This window comes from Macaca mulatta, chromosome 1 (assembly GCF_049350105.2).
Source record: "Macaca mulatta isolate MMU2019108-1 chromosome 1, T2T-MMU8v2.0, whole genome shotgun sequence".
Lineage (NCBI taxonomy): Eukaryota > Metazoa > Chordata > Mammalia > Primates > Cercopithecidae > Macaca > Macaca mulatta.
In genome coordinates, this window is record NC_133406.1 from 116,901,723 (window position 1) to 116,923,346 (window position 21,624).

At 43.4% G+C, this 21,624-nt stretch overlaps 1 protein-coding gene and 1 non-coding gene across 8 annotated transcripts; one reads left to right on the forward strand and one right to left on the reverse strand.

Moving 5' to 3' along the window:
- Positions 1-530: 530 nt before the first annotated feature.
- Positions 531-720, reverse strand: LOC114674709 (U2 spliceosomal RNA). Its single transcript, XR_003725829.1, has one exon. It is a non-coding gene; the product is annotated as a U2 spliceosomal RNA (small nuclear RNA).
- Positions 721-1,573: 853 nt separating this feature from the next.
- Positions 1,574-21,317, forward strand: ANP32E (acidic nuclear phosphoprotein 32 family member E). 7 transcript variants are annotated; one of them, XM_015151499.3, is made up of 7 exons: positions 1,574-1,963; positions 5,808-5,957; positions 7,404-7,526; positions 9,289-9,454; positions 11,720-11,907; positions 16,220-16,274; positions 18,688-21,317. In XM_015151499.3, exons 1-7 carry the CDS (start codon positions 1,910-1,912, stop codon positions 18,753-18,755), a joined length of 804 nt encoding a protein of 267 aa, XP_015006985.2. In that variant the 5' UTR covers positions 1,574-1,909; the 3' UTR covers positions 18,756-21,317. The 7 variants fall into 7 exon arrangements, with proteins under 7 accessions (XP_015006985.2, XP_028685242.1, XP_077804880.1 ...); XM_028829409.2 differs by having other exon boundaries at positions 18,691-21,317; XM_077948772.1 differs by lacking the exon at positions 1,574-1,963 and adding an exon at positions 2,298-2,640.
- Positions 21,318-21,624: the final 307 nt, after the last annotated feature.

Genomic DNA, 21,624 nt, shown 5'->3' on the forward strand with positions numbered 1-21,624 from the left:
TTTATTTGGTTATTTATCCTGAGAATGATGTAAGGCAATAAGAATGATAGAATTTAAGCAAGAGCTAAGAAAAAAGACCCTCAAGACAAAATTTTAAAAGATAATTCTTTTTTTGTTTTTTGTTTTTTTTTTTTTGAGACAGAGTTTGGGTTTTGTTGCTCAGGCTGGAGCGCAATAGCACGATTTCGGTTCACTGCAAACTCCGCCTCCCAGGTTAAAGCAATTCTCCTATCTCAGCCTCTGGAGTAGCTGGGATTACAGGCGCCCGCCACCACACCCGGCTAGTATTTTGTACTTTTTGTAGAGACGAGGTTTCACCATATTAGTCAGGCTGGTCTCGAACTCCTGACCTCAGGTGATCCCACCGCCTTGGCCTTCCAAAGTGCTGGGATTACAGGTGTGAGCCACCACACCCGGCTAAAAGATAATTATTATCCCACTCTTTCATATCCCATCCCACATAGACAAACTGGTTTTTTTTTTTTTTTTTTTTCCTTCTTCTGTCCTGAACACTAAATTTTAATCCCCTGAGGGGGTGCACTGTTCCTGGAGGTACTGTAATACCAGGTGGATGCGTTAAGTGAACAAGAAAGCTCCTATTGCGTCTTCCTGCTCCCCAAATCCATTTAATATATTGGACTCGGATAGAAAATATATCAGATATTAAACTGTTAAGAACAGATCCTACACTTGATCTTAGCCAAAAGGCAGAGAAGAAGCGATAAACACTTTTAAAAGCACACTTTACCTACAGATTTCCATGGAAACCAACCAAAGGGAAATTAGAGAGGCATTGCTGTGCCATTTCTATGCTAATTAATGTCTGATTTTCATTAGGCCAGCGTTGTTTTTCCTCCAAGGTCTTAGTGTTTATTACAGCAAAAATTAACTCAGTAACAATTCCTCCAGGATAGTTTTATTTAAATATTATTAACTTACATACTTCACCCAACTGCTTTCAAAATTGTTGTCTTTTATAGTGTTAAACTACCATCTTTAAAATCTTGGCTCTGGCTCTGCATCACGGAAGGTCAGCCTCTGTGAAAAGCCTGACCCCAGCAGGACAATGCCACCAAGGCATCTTTTTAATGTGATGCGCACGTTGCTGTACACCTTGGCTGCAAAGCAGAGGCTGTGTTTTTAAAACGGCCAAGAGCCAGTGCATGCCGTGTGGTGAATTATCAGTATCGCAAGTTGGGCACGGAAGGATGCTTTCTCCCTTTTTAACACTAACAACAGAATAAAAAACCAAAAACTAAAAAACAAATCCAACAGACAACAAAACCGTCCGAGTGCCCAGGGAAAGCGCGCCAACTACATAAAGAAAAGTAGGGGGGGAACTGGGATTCAAAATCATTACTCCCGGACGTACACCCTCCTGGACCTATCAAAATTAACTGCGCCCTTGATCGTAGCCAATAGATACGGAGTTTCTGGTCCAGGTCCTCCCTGAAGACTGATAGACATTTACCTAGCCCAATGGAATAATGTGACGCTAAAGAATCAACCAATACGTTTGGGAGGTGGGTGGAGTGTAGGCCAGGGGGTTGGCGGTGCCGTGTCATGGAGGCTCAGTCTCTGAGCAGCCATTGAAGGGGAAGGAACTGCGGGTGTGTGTGTGTGTGCGTGTGTATGTGTGTGTGTATGTGTGTGCGCGCGTGCGTGCGTGTGAGTGCGCGCGCTAGTGTGTGGACAAGGAGGTGGGGGCAGCTGAGTTAGAGTCCCAACTCTTGGACTCCATTTGCTATTCTCTTCTTTCTCCCCCACACCTATCTGGTGGTAGTGGGCGTTTATATTTGCGTTCCTTTTCATTCATTTCTAAATCTCTTAAAAATTTTGGGTTGGGGGTATTGGGAAAGGCAGGAAAGGGAAAAGAAGGAGAGTAGTAGCTGAAGAGCAAGAGGAGGACATGGAGATGAAGAAGAAGATTAACCTGGAGTTAAGGAACAGAGCCCCGGAGGAGGTGAGATGACTCAGCCCCCACCCCTTCCCCATCAGTCGTGTATTCTGAGGATCGGATTTCTGGTGGTCCTGGGTGGGTGTGCGGGGATGGAGTAATAAGTTAGCCCCCGCCCCCCCGGTTTAGGGTTGGGGAAATGTTTAATTTTAAGTTTTAAATCATTAAAATCTTCTACTTAAAATGGCGAAGGGTTGAAGTTTCTAGGGGCGTTTTTGTGTGTGCATGGGGGCTTAGCTCCTTTCGGCTTTCATCGAGTCGGGCGTCCTGGCCTCGTGGGGGCGGGAAGCGGGCTGGTGGGGGCGCTCTGCCGCTTCGCTCCCGGCGCTCCTCCTCCTGAGGGCCAGCGGCGTGGGACGCGACCCCCCAGTCCCACTCGGCCCCTGCCGCAGCCATCGGCGCCTGAGAAGTTAGTCCAACTTTTCTGCAGTGCGGCCAACTCATCTTTTTGGGGGGTGGGCTCCCCCGGCCTCAAGGCCCTGGGCATCCGACGTCGCGACGGGCGCGGACTGGGGTCGCTTTCAAGGTCCGCGCACTGTCTGCTCCGGCGGCGCCCACTCCTCCGGGAAGCCGCGCGCGCTGCCCTCCGCCCTCCGCCCTCCGCCCTCCGCCCGGCGGAATCTGGGTCAGCCGCGGGTTCTCTGACCGCGGGCGAGTTTGGGGACTCGTCGCAGTGACCGGAGGTGGGGAGGGGACGGGAGGCGTAATCCGCTTCTTCCCCCGCCGTGTAAAGATATGTGGCACGTCGTGTGGCCGCAACTCTTGAATTTGATCCCTGGAGACGGTTTCACAGAACTCAACATAAGGGACGTAGTAGTTTCGTGCTTTAAAGATGGGTTCGCCGAAACTAAATGATGCGCTCTCACTGCTGTTGCCTTAGTTAAAGAGACGGCGTTGGGAGGGGCCACATGAGGCGGGGTCGCGGTCAACTTTTCGGGGGTCGGGCAGGAGGCGTTTCCGCCTCCTTTTCGCGGTTGCCTCCTCGGCCTCACCTACCCAGGGCGAAGGCGCGAGGGCAACGCGGGTTGGGAGGCGACCCCTTTTTTCCTTGGGGAGTCCCCGCCCGGTGTGGGGTTTCCCGTCAGTCGGAGCGGCAGGTCGCGAGAGCAGGGCTGGTGGCCAGCGGGGAGCCTCGCAGAGGAAAGCATCTGTCTTGCTGAAAGAAGCCCTAGAATTGGAATGTAAGGGAGTTGTCTGTAGCTGGATCGACCGATCGATAGAAGGATATAACTGGGGTGGTGTCTGTGCAGACCCGCATAGAGGATGAGCAGGGTCTGTCTAGGCTTTCGCGTACGGCGTGTGGAGTGGCAACTAAGACTTTTTTTTTTTTTTTTTAATAAATTTTTTTTTTTTTTGAGACGGAGTCTCGCTCTGTCACCCAGGCTGGAGTGCAGTGGCCGGATCTCAGCTCACTGCAAGCTCCGCCTCCCGGGTTCACGCCATTCTCCTGCCTCAGCCTCCCGAGTAGCTGGGACTATAGGCGCCCGCCACCTCGCCCGGCTAGTTTTTTTTTGTATTTTTTAGTAGAGACGGGGTTTCACCGTGTTAGCCAGGATGGTCTCGATCTCCTGACCTCGTGATCCGCCCGTCTCAGCCTCCCAAAGTGCTGGGATTACAGGCTTGAGCCACCGCGCCCGGCCTTTTTTTTTTTTTTAAGGTGCCTGTTTTCTGAAATTGGCAGGGGCCAGGGAGGGGAAACAGTTGCTTGCTATCAGGGTCATTCCGGAGAGATCTTGAAGTTTCTAGAACTTATTCTTAGGGGCTTCAGGGAAAAAACAAAATCAAACTTGAAAAGCTGTCTCTCACAAGCACACGTTTAGAATACTTTTTGGTGGCTTGGGTTGGAAAATTGAATCCCGCCCCCGCCTCCCCCGCCAGGATTCTTTGACTTAGTGATTGTAGTAATTTCTTTGCCAGTTTTGGGAGTGCAGGACGTTGCCTTTTTTCAGCTTCTTCCTCTGTGTTGTAATAACGGTCTCTTACATTTGTGTAGACAGTTTACAAAGCACTTTTCCCGTTTGTTATTTACTTTCCTCCTTACACACTTGTAAAGTGGATTGTGTTATTCTAGAATCCAAATTAGCAGACGGAGTCTCAGGACAGTGAAATGATTTACGCAAGTGCAGGAATTGGTTTTCTGACACCAAATCTAGTAGCCCCCACTCCTCAACTAAATGGGGAGTGTGAAGACGAACCAATTCACAGCCCTGCTGCAAACCAAGTGTGACTCTAGGCAAGCCATTCTTGTTCTCTGGGCCATAGCTTCCACTTCTCCAAAACGGAGCTCAAGATGCTCTCTCTGGCAACAGAAATAATTATGTCAAAGTCGTATTCAAATAGAGAAGGTGGCATTCCTTGTTGCCAAATTTTAGCCCTCGGATACCTCAAACAGGTTTTCACATCGGGTATAGAGAACCAGGATCTTCGGCCTTTTCCTTAAAGATTAAGTCCATTCAGGCCCACACCAGGAAGTTTGTTACTACAAACTCTTACCTAATAGGGAATTCAGCCCCATTCCTTGAGGAATGGGGAAAAGTGCACAGAAATGCTATTATACCAGAGTGGTAGGGAGAAATAACATTTTGTTAAGAATGTATTGTTTTAGGTGATACTGTTTGGCCTGGATGTGAGAACCAATAACACCCTCTGGGCTGTTCTAACAGAGGAGCTTTCTAACATTTCCTCAAAAAGGGTAAGGAGGTTTTTTTGAGTTATGATGGTATTTATCAACCAAAGAGAAGGGGTTTTAAACTGAAAAAGTGATTAAAGAGTTTCTTCTCTTTGTAGGTTTTTTTTTTTTTTGAGATAGAGTCTCGATCTGTTGCCCAAGGTGGAGTGCAATGGTGCGGCCTTGGCTCACTGCAACCTCTGCTGCCCGGGTTCAAGTGATTCTCCTGTCTCAGCCTCCCAAGCAGCTGGGATTACAGGTGCCCACCATCACGCCTGGCTGAGTTTTGTGTTTTTAGTAGGGACAGGGTTTCACTGTGTTGGCCAGGCTTATTTTGAACTCCTAACCTCAAGTGATCCACCTGCCTCAGCTTTCCAAAGTGCTGGGATGACAGGCGTGAGCCCCTGCGCCTGGCGCTCTTTGTAGGTTTTAGGGCAGCTCACTCGAATCTTTTCCTGGTAGCTCAGGTACCTCCTCCTTGCATAAATATATTCTCTGATGTTGAGAGTCCTCCTTATCAGGGTCAGAAACAGGTTTCACATGGGAACTTCTTCAACGTTTGTTTCTTATGTATCAGTGATTTGAAGCAGGCATTGAACTTTAGTCCAAGTTTAAATTGAAAGAATGGCCAGGCGAGGTGGCTCATCCCTGTAATCCTAGCACTTTGGGAGGCCGAGGGGGAGGATCACCTGAGGTCAGGAGTTCAGGACCAGCCTGGCCAACATGGCGAAACCCTGTTTCTACTAAAAATACAAAAAAATTAGTCGGGAGTGGTGACATGCACCTGTAATCCCAGCTACTTGAGAGGCTGAGACAGGAGAATTGCTTGGACCCAGGAGTTGGAGGTTGCAGTGAGCCGAGATGGTGCCATTGCACTCCAGCCTGGGTAACAGAGCAAGACTCCATCTAAAAAAAAAAAAGAAGGAAAAAAAAGGAAAAAAGAAATTTAAAAGATTATAGTGATGACTTTAGATTGTATATCAGTTTTGGGGGGAAATGAACAGGATCTGTGTAAGGGGATTGCTGGGGTTTTTGTTGTGTTGTGTTTTGTTTTAACTGATGGGCAATCAAACTGGAGATTGGTGGTTTTAATAGTTACATTTTCAGAGTGTCAAGACCCAGGTCTCTACCTAAACAGATTACAAACTAAAGAATCATTAATTAATGTTTTCCCTCTTACAGGTGACAGAGTTAGTCCTTGATAATTGCCTGTGTGTAAATGGGGAAATTGAAGGCCTGAATGATACTTTCAAAGAACTAGAATTTCTGAGTATGGCTAATGTGGAACTAAGTTCACTGGCCCGGCTTCCCAGCTTAAATAAACTTCGAAAAGTAAGTTGGCATTTACGTGAAGCATCATGATTTAAATGTCATGGCTATTATGTCTAGTGTTTGGCCAAATGGAATACCATTCTGCTTGCTAATTAGAAGTTTTTAAGTTTCTAGAGATAAGAAAAAGTTAGGCCGGGCGCGGTGGCTCAAGCCTGTAATCCCAGCACTTTGGGAGGCCGAGACGGGCGGATCACGAGGTCAGGAGATCGAGACCATCCTGGCTGACACAGTGAAACCCCGTCTCTACTAAAAAATACAAAAAAACTAGCCGGGCGAGGTGGCGGGCGCCTGTAGTCCCAGCTACTCGGGAGGCTGAGGCAGGAGAATGGCGTGAACCCGGGAGGCGGAGCTTGCAGTGAGCCAAGATCACGCCACTGCACTCCAGCCTGGGCGGCAGAGCGAGACTCTGTCTCAAAAAAAAAAAAAAAAAAAGAAAAAAAAGAAAAAAAAAGAAAAAGTTATATAGGATTTTGAGAATCAGCTCTAATACTGCTTTTATAAATTTATTTACTTACTTATTTTTAAGACAGGGTCTTACTCTGTCACCCAGGCTGGAGTGCCGTGGTGTGATCTTGGCTCATTGCAACCTCTGCCTCTGGGGCTCAAGCATTCTCCCACTTCAGCCTCCCAAGTAGCTGAGGCTACAGGCATGCGCCACCACACCTGGCTAATTTTTGTATTTTTTACAGAGACAGGGTTTCACCATGTTGTCCAGACTGATTTCAAATTCCTGGGCTCCAGGCATCCTCCTGCCTCAGCTTCCCACAGTGCTGGGATTAGAGGAGTTAGCCTCTGTGCCTGGCCTAGAAATTTAAATCTAATAGTGGAATTGCCTTATAATATGAATTTGTATTTAATATATACCAAATATTTTTCTCTACATCATGAAATCCAAATGTAGTACAACTAGAATCCAAGCTGGGTTAAGAGCCCATTATGTAGGTGTTCTAATACATTATTTGGCAGATGTAGAAAGGAATTTGGAAATTAATGATCTGTAGTGATAGTTTCTTGAAGCCAGAGAGAATGACAGGTTTTTTTTTCTTCAAATTGATATACTTTAAAAATCTTTGATATACTTTAAAAATCTTTGATATGCCAGGTGTGGTGGCTCACGCCTGTAATCCCAGCACTTTAGGAGGCTGACGCGGGTGGATCACCTGAGGTCAGGAGTTCGAGACCAGCCTGGCCAACATGGTGAAACCCCATCTCTACTAAAAATACAAAAACTAGCTGGGTGTGGTGGCGGGTGCCTGTAATCCCAGCTGCTTGGGAGGCTGAGGCAGGAGAATTTGCTTGAACCCAGGAGGCGGAGGTTACAGTGAGTGGAGATTGTACCACTGCACTCCAGCCTGAGTAACAGAGTGATACTTCGTTTCAAAAAAAAAAAAGCTTTGATATGATACCTTTACCATTCTTTGTTTTCTTCCTATGTTGAATGTATAGTTGGAGCTTAGTGATAACATAATTTCTGGAGGCTTGGAAGTCCTGGCAGAGAAATGTCCAAATCTTACCTACCTCAATCTGAGTGGAAACAAAATAAAAGATCTCAGTACAGTAGAAGCTCTGGTAAGTGGAACGGTTTTGTCTCTGGACTTGCTTTTTTTGGTTAAATTTTCTGAGATTTGTTTGTGTCTATTAATTTCTATTTAACTCAAAACTTACGAATTTTTTGTATGTTATGATCTAGGCAGTTACTGATTTCGTTTCCTTTTTTTTTTTTGAGGCGGAGTCTCTCTCTGTCGCCCAGGCTGGAGTGCAGTGGCGCGATCTCGGCTCACTGCAAGCTCCGCCTCCCGGGTTCCCGCCATTCTCCTGCCTCAGCCTCCCGAGTAGCTGGGACTACAGGCGCCGCCACCACGCCCGGCTAATTTTTTTTGTATTTTTAGTGGAGACGGGGTTTCATTGTGTTAGCCAGGATGGTCTCGATCTCCTGACCTCGTGATCCGCCCGTCTCGGCCTCCCAAAGTGCTGGGATTACAGGCTTGAGCCACTGCGCCCGGCCTTGATTTCGTTTCTTTTAGACTAAAATATTCAGATGAAATTTTAAATCAATGAGAAATTTATTTTATCATCAACTTCAGGAGTTGACTGTCTGGTTTTAAAATTTCCAGGTTTTTTTTTTTTTAACCTTTTATTCTTTTTCCTTTCTTCTTGATTATTTTTTGAGTCATTTTATTATTTGCCCCCTTTCCTGGTATGAGGGAAGGAAAAGAAAAAGTGACACGAGGCAGGAGAATCGCTTGAACCCGGGAGGGGGAGGTTGCGGTGAGCCAAGATTGCACCATTGCACTCCAGCCTGGGCAACAAGAGCGAAACTCCGTCTAAAAAAAAAAAAAAGAAAAAGAAAAGAAAAAGTGACATGCTGAAAATTATTGCTCTGATTTTGAAAAAAGATTGGAGACTGGGCACAGTGGTTTATGTCTGTAATCCCAGCACTTTGGGAGGCAGAGGTGGGAGGATCACTTGAGTCCAGGAGTTTGAGACCAACCTGGGCAACATAGTGAGACCCTGTCTCTACAAAAATAAAAAATTAAAAAAAATTAGCCAGGTGAGCTGGCTGTGCTTGATATAATAATCCTTCATTATAAAACTCAAAAAATACAAAAATCATTCTCAATTTCAAATGTATATTTTCTGAATCATAAATTAAAAAGAAATGATGTGGTTGGGCACGGTGGCTCGCGCCTGTAATCCCAGCACTTTGGGAGGCCAAGGTGGGCAGATCATGAGGTCAGGAGATTGAGACCATCCTGGCCAACATGGTAAAACCTCATCCCTACTAAAAATACAAAAATTAGGCCGGGCGCGGTGGCTCACGCCTGTAATCCTAGCACTTTGGGAGGCCGAGGCGGGCAGATCACCTGAGGTCAGGAGTTTGAGACCAGCCCAACCAACGTGGAGAAACCCCGTCTCTACTAAAAATACAAAATTAGCTGCGTGGAGGCGCATGCCTGTAATCCCAGCGACTTGGGAGGCTGAGGCAGGAGAATTGAACCCAGGAGGTGGAGGTTGTGGTTAGCTGAAGATCATGCCATTGCACTCCAGCCTGGGCAACAAGAGCAAAAAGTCCGTCTCAAAAAAACAAAACAAAACAAAAACACAAAAATTAGCTGGGCATGGTGGTGCACGCCTGTAGTCTCAGCTACTCGGGAGGCTGAGGCAAGAGAATCGCTTGAACCCGGGAGGCGGAGGTTGCAGTGAGCGGAGATCACGGCACTGAATTCCAGCTGGCAACAGAGCTAGACTCCGTCTCAAAAACAAAAACAAAACAAAACAAAAAACATGGTATTTTAAATCTTGAATGTAAGTTTTAACTTTACTTTTCCAGCAAAATCTTAAAAATTTGAAAAGTCTTGACCTGTTTAACTGTGAGATCACAAACCTGGAAGATTATAGAGAAAGTATTTTTGAACTGCTGCAGCAAATCACATACTTAGATGGATTTGATCAGGAGGATAATGAAGCACCGGACTCTGAAGAGGAGGATGATGAGGGTAATCATTCTTAATACTCATAAGTGTGTCATTATTATAGCCTCTGCTCTAGCTGTGCAAATTAGATTGGGCCTGGAAATTTAGGTTTGAAAAAAAAAATCCACAAGAAGATATTAGTAAGACAAGAAAAAATTAAAAACCCGTAGCTCTAGCCAGTATTTCTTCTTTTATATTTCCTATAGTTTCAGGGAATTTAATGACTATTATAACATGAAGCTCTGTGAAATTTTATATCTGTAGAAAGTTGTACACCCAGTAAAAGTGGCAACGTCTTAAATAGTATTTTTTTTTAAAAAAAGAACCACTTGTAATAGCCAAAAAGTAGAAACAACCGAAGTATCTATCAACTGATGAATGGAATTTTTTTTTTTTTTTTTTTGAGACAGAGTTTTGCTCTTATTGCCCAGGCTAGAGTGCAGTGGTGCAATATCTGCTCACTGCAACCTCCGCCTTCCGTTTTCAAGCAATTATCCTGCCTGGACCTCCCAAGTCGCTGGGATTACAGGCGCCCGCCACCACTCCCAGCTAATTTTTTTATAGTTTTAGTAGAGACAGGGTTTCCCCATGTTGGTCAGGCTGGTCTCGAACTGCTGACCTCGTGATCCACCCACCTCGGCCTCCCAAAGTGCTGGGATTAAAGCCAGCGTGAGCCACCGGGCCCCGGCCCAATGAACAGATTTTAAAAATGTGATTTATCTATACAGTACAATATTATTCCACCATAAATATGAATGAAGTACTGATGCATGCTACATGAATGAATCTTGAAAATGTTCTTCTAAGTGAAAGAAGAGAGACACAAAAGGCCACGTATTGATTGACTTCATTTATATGGAAAGTTCATGGGAAGCCAAGGCAGGAGAATTGCTGGAACCTGGGAGGCAGAGGTTACAGTGAGCTGAGATCGTGTCACTGCACTGTAGCCTGGGCGACAGAGTTAGACTCTGTCTCAAAAACAAAACAAAAAACCGAACAAAAAACTATATATATATGATTCAGAATAGGCAGAAACTTCAGGATAGGCAAATCCATTGAGACAGAAAGTAGATTATTGGTTGCTCGATGCTGGGAGAGAGGAAAATGGGAGAGTGACTGCATATGGGTATGGAATTTCTTTTTGAGGGAAGAAAAATATTCTAGAATTAGATTGTGAGTATACAGTTTTAGAAAAGTGGATGACAGATCAGATGACAGAATGCTGTTAGTAGTGGGATACTGCTTGTTATTATTGAGTGAAAACTTCTTCATTGTAAGAAGAAATTTGATGGATAAACACTGTTACAAAATGATGAAATGATAGATAAGCAGGTTTTTTTTTTTTTAATTTTAGATTAAGGGGGTACGTGTGCAAGTTTGTTCCATGGGTGTATTGCATGATGCTGAGGTTTGGTCTTCTACTCATCCTGTCACCCAAATAGTGAACATAGTGCCTAATAGTTAGTTCTTCAGCCACCCTCCTTCCCCTCTTTTGAAGTTTCCAGTGTCTGTTCCCATCTTTATGTCCCTGTGTCCCCAGTGTTTAACTCCTGCTTATAAGTGTGAACATGCAGTATTTAGTTTTTTGTTTCTGCATTAATTCACTTAGGATGATGGCCCCCAGCTGTCTCTATGTTGCTGCAAAGGACATTATTTCATTCTTTCTTTATGGCTGTGTAGTATTCCATCATGTGTATGTTCTACATTTTCTTTATCCAGTCCGCCATTGATGGGCACCTAGGTTGGTTCCATGTCTTTGGTATTGTGAATAGTGCTGTGGTGAGCATACAAATGCATGTGTCTTTTTGGTACAATGATTTACTTTCCTTTGGGTATATACCCAGTAATGGGATTGCTGGGTTGAATGGTAGTTGTATTTTTAGTTCTTTGAGAAATTTCCAAACTGCTTTTCATGTGGCTGAACTAATTTATATTCCCACCAACAGTATATAAGCATTCCCTTTTCTCTGCAGCCTCTCCAGCATCTCACAAGCAAGTTTTGAAGTATTCACAAAGTAAAACAAACTTTAGTGCATGCAATGTTTTCATGAGACTCTATATATATGTTGGATACTAGTATTTAGAAGCCATACTTCTCGCATATGGTTTGTAGGAATAACTAGGAATGTTGTAAAACAGAAATCTTAAAAAAAAAAAAAATCTCTCTGAGTTACTTTCCACCTATCGGCTTACAAGTTTGAAGTGATTGGACAAGGGTAAAAAGCATCAACATCCTAGGAAGAAACATTTGCTCAGTCAATTTACTCATCTTTAAATGATTTTTTAAAGATGGAGATGAAGATGATGAAGAGGAAGAGGAAAATGAAGCTGGTCCACCAGAAGGATATGAGGAAGAGGAGGAGGAAGAGGAAGATGAGGATGAGGATGAAGATGAAGATGAAGATGAAGCAGGTTCAGAGTTGGGAGAGGGAGAAGAGGAAGTGGGCCTCTCATACTTAATGAAAGAAGAAATTCAGGTGAATACACACTTCTTATCTGCACTGAAAATTAATTTCTAGGCATAGGACCAAATACTATATAAAGTATGTTTTGTAGCAGTCTGACAGTTGTTTCTTTTTTTTTTTTTTTTTGAGACGGAGTCTCGCTGTGTCGCCCAGGCTGGAGTGCAGTGGCCGGATCTCAGCTCACTGCAAGCTCTGCCTCCCGGGTTTTTACGCCATTCTCCTGCCTCAGCCTCCCGAGTAGCCGGGACTACAGGCGCCCGCCACCTCGCCCGGCTAGTTTTTTGTATTTTTTTTTAGTAGAGACGGGGTTTCACCGTGTTAGCCAGGATGGTCTCGAACTCCTGACGTCGTGATCCGCCCGTCTCGGCCTCCCAAAGTGCTGGGATTACAGGCTTGAGCCACCGCGCCCGGCCTGACAGTTGTTTCTAAGTTGTGGGTGTGCATATATGTCTATCTGCCTATCTTTTTTTCCATTGTCCTCCACCCCAAACTATATCCAGGTAATCATAAACACCTATTGATTTTACCTCCCAGATAACTTTCAAATCTGTTACAGCCTCAATGGCATGGTATGGTGGAAACATTTTACAAATGTCTGTGAACCTCAGTTTTCTGCATTTATAAAACAGATTAGGCCGGGCATGGTGGCTCACACCTGTAATCTCAGCACTTTGGGAGGCCGAGGCGGGTGGATGACAAGGTCAGGAGTTTGAGACCAGCCTGGCCAACATGGGTGGGGAAACCCCATATCTACCAAAAATACAAAAATTAGCTCGGCATGATGGCACACATCTGTAGTCCCAGCTACTCGTGAGGCTGAGGCCAGAGAATCACTTGAACCCAGGAGGCAGAGATTACAGTGAGCTGACATCGCGCCACTGCACTCCAACTCGGGCAACAGAGCCAGACTCTGTCTCAAAACAAAAAACAAAAAAACCAGGTTATATCAATCTCATAGGATTAAGGATTTAACAAGATAATCTATGTAAAGAATATAGTCCCTGGCACATTATAGGCACTCAAGAAAACTTAAGTTTCTTTCTCCTAATTATCTCTTGCTTATACTTCTGTAGTAACTTTATAGTCTCTCTGAATACAGCATCACCACTTAGGAGTATTCTCCACAGTGCTGCCTGTTTAATCTAATGCAAATGTGATTATACACCAGTCTTCTTGAAACCCTTTAATGTTTCCCTCTTGCCCCCAAGACATACAAGGCCTTTCATTTCTGGCCTTTGCTCCTTCTTCTTCTTCTTCTTCTTTTTTTTGACACAGTCTCACTCTTGCCCAGGCTGGAGTGCAGTGGTGCGATCTTGACTCACTGCAGCCTCTGCCTCCCAGGCTCAAGCAGTCCTCTGACCTCAGCTTCCCAAATAGCTGGGACTACAGGCACATGCCACCACGCCTGGCTAATTTTTGTATTTTTTGTAGGGACAGGGTTTCACCATGTTGGCCAGGCTGGTCTTGAACTCCTGACCTCAAATGGTCCACCCACCTTGGCATCCCACAGTGCTGGGATTACAGGTGTGAGCCACCATGCTCGGCCCCTGCTTCCTTCTCTAGCTTCATCTCCCTTGATTCCAAATTAAATGATCACACCAAGCTATTTTACCTTTATGGCTGTTTATGAATACGTTGTTCATGCTTTCTGAAATGAGCCTCTGATGAACTTTTTGTTTTTTGCCGAGTGAAGCTTGTGAAGTGCACTGATTTTATTTACAACTCCATGGAATTTTACATATGCATGTACTTGTGTAACCACCACCCAAATCATGCTTTGTGAACTCTTATCTTTACAAACCCAACTCTGCAGTTGACTCATCACTGAAGCTTTCTTTTTTTTTTTTTTTTTTTTTGTTGAGACAGAGTCTCGCTTTGTCGCCCAGGCTGGAGTGCAGTGGCCAGATCTCAGCTCACTGCAAGCTCCGCCTCCCGGGTTTACGCCATTCTCCTGCCTCAGCCTCCCAAGTAGCTGGGACTACAGGCGCCCGCCACCTCGCCCGGCTAGTTTTTTGTATTTTTTAGTAGAGACGGGGTTTCACCATGTTAGCCAGGATGGTCTCGATCTCCTGACCTCGTGATCTGCCCGTCTCGGCCTCCCAAAGTGCTGGGATTACAGGCTTGAGCCACCGCGCCCGGCCATCACTGAAGCTTTCTATATTTTTTCTTAGGCAGTCACTCCTCCATGTGTTACCTCTGAATCATGATCAGGCTTCTATTGCCTAGAGACACTTATAAAATCATTTGGCCACTTTCTGCTAAGTGGTGAGCTCCTTAAGGGGAGTGCCACTCACCTTTGGATCTCAGCATCTAGTACACTGACTAGCCCATGGTAGGCTCATGGGAAATGTCAGTTGACTAGAACAAGTTATCTGTAGCCCCTAGGAGTTTAGGTTAGTTATTTTCTCCTAATGTTAAATTGAAGTTTATTTGAAAAACTCATAAAGTATTTTTTATTATTAAAAATAACATATCTTATTTAGACTGGGAATGGTTTTTTTTTTTTTTTTTTTTTTTTTTGAGACGGAGTCTTGCTCTGTCACCCAGGCTGGAGTGCAGTGGCCGGATCTCAGCTCACTGCAAGCTCCGCCTCCTGGGTTTACGCCATTCTCCTGCCTCAGCCTCCTGAGTAGCTGGGACTACAGGCGCCCGCCACCTCGCCCGGCTATTTTTTTTGTATTTTTTAGTAGAGACGGGGTTTCACCTTGTTAGCCGGGATCGTCTCTCGATCTCCTGACCTCGTGATCCGCCCGTCTCGGCCTCCCAAAGTGCTGGGATTACAGGCTTGAGCCACCGCGCCCGGCCTGGGAATTGTTAATATTTGTTCTAATGAGTTTTGCATTGGTTAGATACATAATATCAACAATCAATGATACATATTTTCTGATGAAACTAGTATGGAAAAAATAGGATTTATATTCATTTGGGGTCTTGGTGGGTTAGGAGCTATATATAAAATGAAGAACAGAAATTTAAGTGTTCTTTTTGTTTTTCTTTTTTGAGATGGAGTTTTGCTCTTGTTGCCCAGGCTGGAGTGCAATGGCGCGATCTCGGTTCACTGCCACCTCTGCCTCCTGGGTTCAAGCGATTCTCCTGCCTCACCCTCCTGAGTAGCTGGGATTACAGGTGCCTGCCACTACACTGGCTAATTTTTTGTATTTTTAGTAGAGACAGGGTTTCACTGTGTTGGCCAGGGTGGTCTTGAACTCCTGACCTCAGGTGATCTGCCCACCTCAGCCTCCCAAAGTGCTGGGATTATAGGTGAGCTGCTGCACCTGGCCCCACCTCTTCTTTTTTTAATGAACAAATTCTGCAACAAAAGCCACATTCAATCTTCCCCTTTTTTTTCTTGTCTTTCGTTCTTCAGTTTAGTCTGTAGTTTTTCCTGATTTTCATTGTGTTCTTTTTTTATGCTTTTTGCTATCTCATCTATTCCTTTTACTCCTTATAGCTTACTGGTATTCTGGTATGGAGATGCTTTGTTTCAACTGATTGTATAAGAATGATTTCTGATACAAGAATTAGGCAGTTGGCCGAGTGTGGTGGCTCACACCTGTAATCCCAGCATTTGGGGAAGCTGAGGCAGGCGGATCACCTGAGGTTGGGAGTTTGAGACCAGCCTGACCAACATGGAGAAACCCCGTCTCCACTAAAAATACAAAATTAACTGGGTGTGGTGGCGCATGCCTGTAATCCCAGCTACTCGGGAGGCCAAGGCAGGAGAATCGCTTGAACCTGGGAGGCAGAGTTTGCCGTGAGCCGAGGTCACGCCATTGCACTTAAGCCTGGGCAACAAGAGCGAAACTCCATTTAAAAAAAAAAAAAAAAAAAAAAGGAAAAGAGAAAAAAATAACCTAGAGATTTAGTTAGAATTTTTTTTTTTGAGATGAAGCCTCAGCTCTTGTGTACCAGGCTGAGAGTGCAATGGCGCGATCTCAGCTCACTGCAACCTCCGCCTGCCAGGTTCATGCGGTTCTTCTGTATCAACCTCCTGAGTAGCTGGGATTACAGGCGCCTGCCACCATACCTGGCTAATTTTTGTATTTTTAGTAGAGATGGAGTTTCACCATGTTGGCCACGCTGGTCTTGAACTCTTGACCTTGGGTCATCTGCCCTCCTTGGCCTCCCAAAGTGCTACGATTACAGGCATGAGCCACCACACCTGGCTCTTTAGTTAGGTTTTAAAAAGGACCTTTATAAGAATGGCAGAGGTTATCAAAACACAGAATAACCAAGTTTCTTTGCTCTTGTTGGAATATATTACAAGAAAGAGTGAAAAATCCATATGATTTTTTAATTCTCAACTGAATATTTGAATTTCAAGGATGAAGAAGATGATGATGACTATGTTGAAGAAGGGGAAGAAGAGGAAGAGGAGGGTGAGTTACATTAACCATAAACAAATTCTAAAATTAAAGACATAGTTATTTTTTATACACTTTATTTATATTTCATACACTTTAAAGAATGAGCCTATAATGTAAATTTTTACTGATCCCTTTGATTTTGCTTTATCATAGAGTGCCTTCAAAGTTATAAAAGTTTTTTTTTTTAAGAGTAGTTGTCTTAGGGCACTCATTAATTCATAACTCATAAATACATATACAGCTTATAACATTTATTTTAAAAACAAATGAAGAGATGAATGGAACCTTGAGCTGAATTTATTATTTTTATAGAGTGTCATTTTAGAGAGAGTGAAGCCTTATCTTACAAGAGAGGAGCAGTTGAACTCCAGATAATTAATGCTGTTTTTAGATTTGTTTTCTAGGCCTTTAAAAATTTATATATATGTATATATATATAAATATATATATGTAAAATATATATACATAAATATATATATATTTTTAAACAGAATCTTACTTTGTTACCCAGGCTGGAGGCTGGAGTGCAGTGGTGCAATCGCAGCTCACTGCAGTCTCAATCTTCTTGGGCTCAGGTGATCCCCCCATCTCAGCCTCCCAAGTAGCTGGGACTACAGGCACACACCGTCACACCCGGCTAATTTTTGTATTTTTTTTTGTAGAGATGGGGTTTCGCCATATTGCCCAGGCTGTGTTGAACTCTGGGTTCAAGCGATCTGCCCACCCCAGCCTCCCAAAGTGCTGGGATTGTAGATGTGAGCCACCATGGCCAACCAGTATTTTTGTTTTATTTTATTTTATTTTATTATTTTATTTTATTGTTTTGAGACAGGGTCTCTCTCAGCAGTGAGTGCAGTGGGGCATTCATAGCTCACTGCAGCCTTGACTTCCCAGGCTTAAGCAATCCTCCCACCTCAACCTCTTCCAAAGTAGCTGAGACTACAGGTGTGCACCACCACACCTTGCTAATTTTTGTATTTTTTGTATAGACGGGTCTCACTGTTGCCCGGGCTGGTCTTAAACTCCTGGGCCCAACTGATCCTCTTGCCTTGGCCTCCCAAAGTGCTAGGATTATAGATGTGAACCACTGCACTCAGCCTCAAAATAATTTTTAAAATTTACTAACACTTGCATTGATGTCAAGCCCTTAGTTTCTTAATCTGTACTTCATGATATGGCCACAAGGGTGCATAGCAAACTGTAATGATTATGGATTTCTTTTTTTTTTTTTTTTTTTTTTTTTTTTTGAGACGGAGTCTCGCTCTGCCGCCCAGGCTGGAGTGCAGTGGCCGGATCTCAGCTCACTGCAAGCTCCGCCTCCCGGGTTCACGCCATTCTCCTGCCTCAGCCTCCCGAGTAGCTGGGACTACAGGCGCCCGCCACCGCGCCCGGCTAGTTTTTTGTATTTTTTAGTAAAGACGGGGTTTCACCGTGTTAGCCAGGATGGTCTCGATCTCCTGACCTCGTGATCCGCCCGTCTCGGCCTCCCAAAGTGCTGGGATTACAGGCGTGAGCCACCGCGCCCGGCCTATGATTATGGATTTCTAAGCCTGTTAAGTCTGTTTTCAACCTACTCAAATTTAAAGAAATTCAAAGAGGAAACTTGAATTATAATTTCCTTCCTTCCCTCCCTCCCTTCCTCCCTTCCTTCCTACCACCTTCCTTTCCTCCCTCCCTCCCTCCCTCCCTTCTTCTCGTCCTCTCTTCACCTGCCCTCCCTCCCTCCTTTGAGACAGTCTCCCTCTGTCGCCCAGACTGGAGTGCAGTGGCATAGTCTCGGCTCATTGCAGCCTCTGCCTCCCGGGTTCAAACGATTCTCCTGCCCCAGCCTCCCAAGTGGCTGGGACTACAGGTGCCTGCACCACACCCAGCTAATTTTTATATTTTTAGTAGAGATGGGAGTTTCACCCTATTGGCCAGGCTGGTCTCCAACTCTTGACCTGAAGTGATCTGCCTGGCTCGGCCTCCCAAAGTATTGGGATTACTGGCGTGAGCCACCTTGCCTGGCCAATTTTCTTCTGCCATTAACGTGTTTTTTTTTTTTTTTTTTTTTTTTTTTTTTTGTGAGACAAAGTTTTGGGCGGTTGCCCATGCTGGAGTGCAGTGGCGCGATCTTGGCTCACTGGAACCTCCGCCTTCCAGGTTCATGCAATTCTTCCTCAGCCTCTCCAGTAGCTGGGATTATAGGCACCCGCCATCATGCCTGGCTAATTTTTTGCATTTTTAGTAGAGATGGGGTTTCACCTTGTTGGCCAAGCCTCAAGTGATCCACCCACCTCGGCCTCCCAAAGTGCTGGGATTACAGGTGTGAGCCACCGTGCTAGGCCCTGCCATTAACTTTTCACTAAGATTCAAAACTTTGTAATGTAACCAATCCTTATTTGTTAAAATTAAGCATTTTGCATTTTTCCTTCCACTCGTTAAGAAGAAGAAGGTCTTCGAGGGGAGAAGAGGAAACGAGATGCTGAAGATGATGGAGAGGAAGATGACTAGATCATTCTAAGACCAGACTCTCTAATGTTTCTGGGTGTGCAACAGAGTGATTACATCTTTGTTTCTTCATGTACGATAGCTATCCCTACAGAAGATAATGTGTAACTTTTTATAGGAAAAGTGTGGTTTTACTATTTTTGCCTTATCATTCCAAATAAGAACTAGTCTGTTAATGATCATATTGTATGTAGAGAAAAATTTTCATTGACTCCCATTGTGGAATTCCCTAGCAATTTATTTAGACTTAATTTTTTAAATTCAAGCTTACTGTATTAGTCATTTTTAGCCCATAATTAAAACATCACTTTTACACAGGTGTAGTATGGTGCATTTCATTCCTTATTTATAAATTAACTGAAATTACAGTTTGCTATAATATAAAATGACAGTAGTCTCTTGAGTGGTAAGTTGGTTATTCTTTTAGAGGTAATCCAGGGATCTTTAGTTTGAAGGCAGTTACTTTTTTTTTTTTTGACTAAGAGTGGTTGCTTTTTTGTCACAAGTAACTTGGAAAATAGAAGCAGAATAGTAAAGGTTCTATTCAGCAACATAGTTCATGGATTTTGTGGAGGTTCTATTCAGTAATAGGGTTCATGGATTTAGTGGTGACTGATAAGATTTTATTTTTGAAGGAAAAATTGCTTATACTAAGTCCAGAGACATGCAGGTGAGCCCTTTTGTCAGGCTGCAAATCATGACATGCCGATGGTTGTTTATTTTGTTTTGTTTTTAGGTGCGCATTCTTTTTCTTCTTAGCAATTCCTTTATGATCACCTTCCCTTCTTGTTTCACTCCCTCCTGCTCTCTCAAAAGAAAGTTGGGAAACTTGTGAAACCCAGGAAAACCTTTAGTCTTATACCTCAACTACTTTTTAGTCCTGTCTGGGTTTTAAATAAATGAAGTGGAAGAAATTGAGTATTTTCTGACATAAGAATATATTATCAATACAGTTTTATGCAGTAAGCTCTGCTTACCATAAATGTTTCTTGGTTCACAACATCTAAGACAATATTAGTAGGATGAAAAAAAGCAGGGGTGCTTTTTGGAAGCAGTGTTCATGTTTTTTTTGTTTTTTTTTTTTTTTTTTTTGAGACGGAGTCTCGCTCTGTCACCCAGGCTGGAGTGCAGTGGCCGGATCTCAGCTCACTGCAAGCTCCGCCTCCCGGGTTCATGCCATTCTCCTGCCTCAGCCTCCCGAGTAGCTGGGACTACAGGCGCCTGCCACCTCGCCCGGCTAAGTTTTTGTATTTTTAGTAGAGACGGGGTTTCACTGTGTTAGCCAGGATGGTCTCGATCTGCTGACCTCGTGATCCGCCCGTCTCGGCCTCCCAAAGTGCTGGGATTACAGGCTTGAGCCACCGCGCCCGGCCTATGTTTCTTAAAAGTCAGAACAATTGCCTGTTGATAATTAATAAGACATTAAAGTCAAATTTTAAAGTTGGCTTCTCAAATGATTTGGATACCACTCTGCAAAGTATTTCTAACCTTTAATTCCCAGTTTTGAAGCATTACCAGATATAATAATAGCATTAATTGGAATGTACTAGGCAGCTGGAAAAGTATTTGAAACTAAATCGACATTAAAATTAAGATTTGTTTTCAAGTGGATGTCTATTCAAAGTAGAAAAATATTTGGGATAAGTGTGTGTTTCCTTACATGGCTACTAAATAAAATGAGTATACAAGTATATCTCCTCTTTTGCTATTGAGGCTCCATGTTCAAAGCAATGGCTTTTTAAATCTTGGCTATCTAAAACTTTTTCCCTTTGTTTTGAATATTTGTAAGTTTTAAAAAAATTAGTGTCAGCAAATTAATTGAAGTTATGCTTCTATACTGGGACATATTTAAATACTGAGTATAGTACTGCTGCTACTGCTTCTACAATGTAAAATGTATGACTTGGTGTTTTAAAGTAAAAATTATGATGTTACTTGTGGAGAAACTAAAAAAGTTACACAACTGACTGAAATAAAATACTTGGGATAAGTTTAGTGAGGGGATTGGAATCCCCAAAAAACTAACATTTTTCTTCTGCTTTTAAAAATTGAAGTTCCCTATTTTAGTTCCTAACAATTCTCGTTACATACTATGCCAGATTACAAAATACTTATTTTTAAAATGAAATCTATATATTGACTTTCTTATCAATCATCTTACTGTGCAATCAAAATTAGAGTACTTTGGTTTGAAAACAACACTTAGAGCCTCCAGATAACTTTTAAGACTTATTTAGCTTTGTGGGTGGTATTTTCATGCAAATAAGTAAGGGTGGGTTTTATATTTTGTAGAAGTTTTCGGTCCTATTTTAATGCTCTTTGTATGGCAGTATGTATATAGTGTGTTAAGTTCCTCAAGAATCTCCTTAAAAACTTTGAAGTTAATACTTTTGTGCAACTGTGTTTTGAATAAAGCCATGACAGTGTTAAAAACAAACAAAAAAATTTGCAGTACTCCTGATTATTCTTTTATTGTTTCTGACTGTTCCCTGTTTTTTTCTGTGACTGCTGTAACTTAAAGTTTTAAAACTGAATTGCTTCAAATAAATTGAAGATTTGTTATAATGATTAGTTTCAGTGTATAACATTCACTTTTTCAACAATACCATTAGTGGCTTTGAAGGTCTTTTTAAAAACTAACAGCTTGAAAGTTAACTCATTTAAATACTCGGATGTGATATAAGGCATTACAATTTATTTATTTATTTTTTGAGACGGAATCTTGCTCTGTCACCAGGCTGGAGTGCAATGGCGCGATCTCGACTTACTGCAACCTCTGCCTTCCGGGTTCAAGCGATTCCCCTGCCTTAGCCTCCTGAGTAGCTGGGACTATAGGCATGTGCCACTACGCCTGGCTAATTTTTTTGTATTT